General features: G+C 49.3%; 1 protein-coding gene across 4 annotated transcripts in view; it reads left to right on the top strand.

Moving 5' to 3' along the window:
* Nucleotides 1-6938, top strand: part of LOC107107053 (neurabin-1-like) — a 70943-nt gene that overhangs the window by 36532 nt on the left and 27473 nt on the right. For all 4 annotated transcript variants that reach the window (XM_015407273.1, XM_015407274.1, XM_015407272.1 and 1 more), the window contains one exon: nucleotides 3014-3095. In XM_015407273.1, coding sequence (XP_015262759.1) covers nucleotides 3014-3095 — 82 coding nt within the window. The remainder of the gene's footprint in view (nucleotides 1-3013; nucleotides 3096-6938) is intronic.

The following is a 6938-nucleotide window of genomic DNA, read 5'->3' on the forward strand; positions in this document are numbered from 1 at the left end:
AAAGTGTCTACTGTTCTGCAGTCGAGGAGGCAAAGACCCACAATCTCTGGGAGACGGTCTCCTTTACCCTTGGTCCTCGGGACTTCTTTACCTGTTCCCCCCCTTACCATCCTCTGTTCTGCAGTCGAGGAGGCAAGGACCCACAATCTCAAGGGTAATCTCCTTTACCCTTGGTCCTCGGGACTTCTTTACCTGTTCCCCACCACCACCTCTGCTTCTTAGAGTGGTCCCTAAAATTCTCAAAGATGCCGCGGACTGTATCTTAATAACCCTATGGTGGCCGAGACAACCTTGGTTTTCAACGGTCCTGGAGTTATCACAGTTATCATCAGTTCCCTCCGGCTCAGGACCTCCTCCTTCTCTCCAACTCCCCCATCCTACATCACGACATACCGCAATTTCCAAACCGGCTTCTCCTCCCGCGTAGTGAACATCCTCTTGAATTCCAGGAAGCCTACTACGCGGAGGTCTTACAATTATAAATGGTGAAGGTTCTGTTCTTCCCTTGGTGATGACGCCCCTTGAGCCACCTCAGTGGGTCTCGAAAGAGTTTTCCAATTCCTCCTCTCCTTGGCTGATTCGGGACTTTCCCATTCATCATTAAGAGTTTATTTGGCCGCTCTCTTGGCCTACCATGTTCCAGTTGACGGATGCACTTTGTTTTCACATCCGATTTCCAAACGATTTTTAAAGGGTTTGTTACACCTCTATCCTCCTGTCAAAACTCCAGTCGCTCCCTGGGACCTTCCTCTAGTTCTACGCCAGCTCACGAGGAAGCCCTTTGCTACATGTGATTTCAAACTCCTCGCATGGAAAACGGCCTTTTTAATTGCTATCACATCGGCAAGGCGAGTTGGAGAAATCTTGGCTTTCCGACACGATACACTTTACCTGTCGTTTCTGCCAGACGGAGTCCGCCTCGTCCCGGACATCTCCTTCCTGTCTTCCTCCCTGACTTCTTTCCAAATCCAACATCAGCAGAGAACAAATTATTACACACCTTGGACGTGAAGCGTGCTCTCCTGTTCTATCTCAACAGAACCCACCCAACTAGACGGGACTCACAACTTTTCGTCTCATATGCTCCGGCACGTCTGGGTACTCACATCACGGCCCAGCGCCTGTCAAAGTGGATTGTAGGTCTAATCCATCTATGCTACCTACTCGCCAAACAGCCATTACCTGGCCCTATCAGGGCTCATTCTACCAGGGCTGTCACAACTTCCACTGCCTTCCTCCAGGGAGTGCTGCTGACGGACATGTGCAAAGCCGCTACGTGGGCCACGCCTAACACCTTCATTAGGCACTATGCCCTAGACGTCCTTACGAACACCAATACCAACATGGGACGTCACATTCTGTCTTCAGCTACGCAGTAAAAGACCTGCCAGCACCCTCCTCCAGGTAGGCTACTGCTCGCTAATCTCCCATGGGTGTGAAGCACAGAGACCACGTCGAAGATAAGCAGGTTGCTTACCAGTAACTGGTGATCTTCGAGTGGTCATCTGTGCATTCACACCACCCGCCCTCCTTCCCCGCTGCTGTCAGCTTCTACATTTTTAATAGGGGTTGATTTGCGGCGGTTTGAAGGAACTGGCAGGTGTCCGCGCCCACCCCTCTGGGGCATGCGCGGTGGGGTTCCTGCGCATGCCCAAGGGACTGGGCGCGAAAATCCGTTAAAAGAGCTTGCTACAGCACCGATCGATCCAGCACATGTGCACTAGATCCCATGGGTGTGAATGCATAGATGACCACTCGAAGATCACCAGTTACTAGTAAGCAACCTGCTTTTACACTTTCATCTTCAGTTTCAGCTGCTCACAAAATGGTCCAGTGTCAACTGGTCAAATAGAGGAGGCAGAGATAAATTTAATTTCAGCTTTATAGTACAAGTACAAGCCAAAGTAGCTAGCAACTTTAAGCCAGCTTGTGTCGGAGAATTGAGGAAGACACACAGTCCAGGGACCTAAAAACTGCATTATGAGAAGTTCTCTGGATTGTTTCCAATTTGGGACTGTAAGTTTCTATCCATATAGGAGCTCCATGTAACAGCTGGCCTTAAACACCTGGTTTACCAGGGGAATATGTTGTCTACTTTGTGGCCTATAAAATCTCTGAACAGCAGCCAATGAGACTTCGGTACTAGAAAGAAAGAGAGAAGTTGAATAGGATGCCCAAATATGATGACATATCTAGAGACCAGGATTGCAGCTGCTAGTGCCCTTACTTGGGGGGGAAAATAACTTTTTATCTTGGGTAGTTAAAACTAGCAATTCTGAGGTACGATAGAAGGACCAAAAAGTTTAGGGCATGTCAGATATCAACTGCCGACGAAGTACAGCGTTATTTGTCATATGGTAGTGTAGGAACTGTAAGGCTGGCAAGCCTTGGAGCATGAAGGAAAGCTTATGGGATTGATCAGACAAAGAGACACTAAATAATTGAGGGGCTAGAATACAGGCATGGCAGACTACCTCTGAATGTCTGTTGCTTTGAAAGCCCTATGGGGTTGCCACAAGTTGGCTGCAACTTCACGGGGGGGAAATGCAGGATGTCATTGCTGAGGTCTTTCTGCTCCCACCTCAGAATGTTCCAGGAGATCATTTTCAAAGGTCTTGTCTTGGGATGTAGAGAAAGTTTTTGATCTAATGGCTGTACACCACCAACTTAGCTTTCTGGATCACAGACATTACAGGACTTAACAGGATACCTTGGTTGGGAAAAGCCATGTTGCTAGGCAAGACGCTAGGGCTCTGTGCCGACTTGGGAGCCGTCCAGAAATGTCTAATGGCCTACTAATCCATATCTGTAAGGTTTTTGAGGTAGGTGGGAATTAGGAACAGAAGATAGAAGCTGAGGTTAGGTGGTCTCACTAGGAACTTCGGGAATTACTGGACACAGAACTTCAGCTGCATTTTGCAAAGCATTTTTATGGCAGATACTTCAAACCCATATTTTAATTTGTTAGCCTTGGAAATTATGAATAATATGAATCTTTTTTTAAATGTAACAGAAGAGAAAAAGAATGAAGAAAAGACTGAATCAAATGAAGTTGCCTCTACAGGAAAATCCAAAAGGCGTTTTCCTGATTTTGGGTACGATTTCTTCATATTTTAGTGATGAATTAGTAAAGTTCTTTTATTATCTGACTGAACTACATTTTTACTATATATTGTTAGTTTGCCAATTGCACATCTCCTGAGAATAGAATCTCCTGGGGGTCTTGCTGTGTCTTCGTGTTCTGTTGGTGACAGTGAAAAATGCTTATTTTCAGCTATGTCTGTTTAGGAAGCTGGCTCTCTATTTACATATGCCTGATCTGGCCATGATGACCATGGTGCAGTAACCTTGAGGATGGATTACTGTAATGTGCTCTTCATGGGACTGCCTTTGAAGACTGTCTTTGAAGACTATTTGGAAATTACAGCTAGTGCAAAAAATTACAGCTAGCCCATTTATTATCAGGGGCTAACCAGCAGGATCATGTCACTCCTGTTATGGAAGTCCCCTCACTGACTGCCAGTTTCTGAGTCCAATTCAGGGTGTTTGAGCTAACCTTTGAAGACATTCATGACCTGTGGCCCACATACTTGAAGAACTGCCTCTCTCTCCATGTTCCAGAAGCTGCAGCTTCATTAGTCTTAGCAGGCTCTAGTATCAGTACCCCTCTTGTCTAAGGAGTGCATGTCTAGATGATCGGGCCTCAACCCTATCAGAGAATAAAAACTGAGTTGTATTTCTATAGCACGTAAGTGAGACATGGCTCAGATGTAATGAAATATGGTTCAGAAAGGGCTTATTACTGTTCTCCCTTGAAACGCAGGTGTCAGGCCCCCTCTGCTCACGTGGAGTCGCGCCCCCTGTGGCCCTGGTGCCGGAGTCCGAGTTGGGTTCTGGAGGAGGGACGGGCAGTCCGGGTGACGGCTGGGTCCAAAAGGGGTGTGTGTGAGGGGCCTCAGACAGGCAGGGGACAGGGTTAAGCTCACCCTGTACGTCCCTCTGCCAGCACGCTGCAACTTTTCCTCCTCTCTTCTTCTCTCTCGCTCTCTCTTCACCTTGCCGTTCCAGCGTGTTCCTCCTCCCCGGCCCCTTCTCCGTCCTGCCTTTTATTCCCTTTTCCCATCCCTGGGACCGCTCCTCCACCCTCCTTGCTTAGACCCGCCCCCCTTTAAGTATGGAGACTCCTCGCTGCTCCTGCCCATCAAAGCTTGTCCCTGGCCCGTCAGCCCTGCCTCCTTGCTCCTAGTCGTGTCTGCTGCTGCGCGGGCCCCGCTCTTGCTTCCTGGTCCTGCCAGTGCGGTGTTCATCGAGCGCTGCCGATGAACTTGTCTCCCTTGCGGCCGGGTTGGGTCTCTCTCTCAGCGGTAAGACTGGCGGTGGGAGTCTTGGAAGGCTTGGTGGGGGTCCCGGGATCCGGTCCTCCCGGCCCGCGACCCCCGGAGCAGGACAGCAGGGCAGGAGATACTGGTGTTCTGAAGAATCCTCAAATTGGCACTGGCAGCATTTTTAGGGATAGCCAAGAATGCATGTGTTGCTTGTGAATGCTAGTGGTACTCTTGCATGATGACTCATTGTTTTCTTATGCTAATATAGTCACCAAATGAAACATAGGATCTTCGACGTGGTCTCTGTGCTTCACACCCATGGGATCTAGTGCGCATGCGCTGGATCGATCGGTGCTGTAGCAAGCTCTTTTAACAGATTTTCGCGCCCAGTCACTCGGGCATCCGCAGGAACCCCACCGCGCATGCCCAGAGGGGTGGCCTCGGACATCCTGTCAGTTCCTTTCTTACCGCCGCCTTGAGTAGACCTCTTTTTCGTTGGTCATATCGGTTCGCTTTTGGCTATTCGCCTCACAGCTCTTAGGAGTTATTTTCTTATTTTGATTTTCCTCTCTTCTCTTTTTATTTGTTTGTTCTTCAAAAAAAACTTTTTTAAAAAAAACTTTATTTTCTGTTGAGGGCAGGGGTCATTTCGTAGAAAAAGAGCTAGGGGAACTCATTAGCATAACTCATTAGCATATGCCACACCCCCTGACATCACCGGAGGTGTGTCATAAGGCCACACCTCCTGACATCACCAGAAATGTGTCATAAGGCCACACACCCCGCCCCCAACGATCCCGGCTGCCGGTGCCGGCCTTGCAGCTCCACTGCCGAGCCCCATGAGGGGCCCGGTTCCTTTCTTACCGCCGCATTGAGTAGACCTCTTTTTCGTCGGTCAGATCAGTTCACTTTTGGCTATTCGCCTCACAGCTCTTAGGAGTTATTTTCTTATTTTGATTTTCCTCTCCTCTTTTTATTTGTTTGTTTTTCTAAAAAAACTTTAAAAAAAACCCTTTATGTTCTGTTGAGGGGGAGTCTACTGATTACCTCAGGCCTTCGGGCTACCCCCCCCCCAAACATTCCCTCTTCTTAGCTTTCTTTTATGAAGAAGAAGTGGGGATTTTTCAATAGGTGCACGGGTTGCGGCAGCAAACTTGCTCCTCCTGACCGTCATACCCTGTGCATTTTTTGTCTCGGAGAGTCTCACCAGCCAGAATCCTGTCGTCACTGTACTCGTTTTTCTAATCAAACGCAGAAAAACTGAGCTGCGCGCCTTAAAGTAGTGCTGCTTGAATCGGCCCTTACTCCTACCTCAGCGATGGAGGAGAGACTATCAATGCCGACAGCTCCGGCATCGAGACCTACCTCCGATGCCGACCGCCTGACACCGAAGCTCCTGACATCGAAGGTGCAATCTTCCGCTTCCACGCCAATCAAGAAGAAAGCCAAGGCAAGTAAAGATCATAGGTCCGCGAAGAAGGGCACCTCAAAGTCCCTTAAGGCGGCGAAGAAGGGGAAGGAAGCGATGCCTGCACTGGGTGATGCCCCTACTGTCCCTCCCGCTCCAACGGCAGTATCGATATCGGAGGCCCAACTCCCTCCGCCAATACCGACCATCCAACTACTGGATTCCCCCCTCCAACAAGTGGAGCGTCCTTACTCCGACATCGAGACGGTGGAGCTCCTAAGTCACCAAATGGGTGCAGAGCCTTCTCCCTCTCCTTCGACTTCGTCGGCATCGATGATATCGGAGGCTCCTGATGTCGAAACACGTTGGTACCGACACACTTCTTGCAGTACGCAACGTCATCCTCCACGTCTCCATGTCCAATCTGTCAATATCGACAACCGAGACTACAGGGACGGTTCTCACAGACAGGCTATTGCTTTGTCTCCCAGACGTCCACGGTCCAGAAGTCGATCCCCCCGAGTCTTCATGCCCCCTCCACCACCGATATCATGGTTTTTCTGTTGGAAATATCGTGGGATCGACGACAGTTGAAGTACCTGTACGGGGCATATCCACCATCCATGCCGTGGTTGACTCTGGTGGGCTATTCTGATTGGGATCACTATTCGTCCCACTCTGTTCATAGATCGAGGTCGCCCCACAAATCGAGACCTTCGGCATCTCTGTCTCGTCCTCCTGCAGACGATACTTCCCACCATAGTCTGGAACCAAGTCGTCCTCCCAACCCTCAGGTCACTCCAAACCCTGTCGTTCCAACAAAACCCATAGCTTGTCAAGAGGACACTTTGGTCCAAATACCACACCAAGACTCCTCTGACTCCATGGAAGAAGATTCAGATACGGAAGCATCTGAGGCTCATACCTCTCCTGACAATAAATCTCCCAACCAGGATGTCGCTGAGGACCTACCCATCTCCCCATCAGACAACCTTATGTCATACACAGATTTAGTCAAAAGAATGGCCCACTGTTTAGGCCTCTCTGTTGTCCAGCAACATCCGCAGGCAACAGATGCCGTTTTTGATATAGTCCAGCTTGATACCTCTTCCACCTTGGCATTGCCCATGTCTTCAGTCCTTTTGCAGGCAGCAAAGGCACCATGGCTAAAACCCTTGTCAGCCCCAGTGTCCACGAGACGACTG

The sequence above is a fragment of the Gekko japonicus genome, unplaced genomic scaffold (genome assembly GCF_001447785.1).
Source record: "Gekko japonicus isolate JY-2015 unplaced genomic scaffold, Gekko_japonicus_V1.1 scaffold66, whole genome shotgun sequence".
Lineage (NCBI taxonomy): Eukaryota > Metazoa > Chordata > Lepidosauria > Squamata > Gekkonidae > Gekko > Gekko japonicus.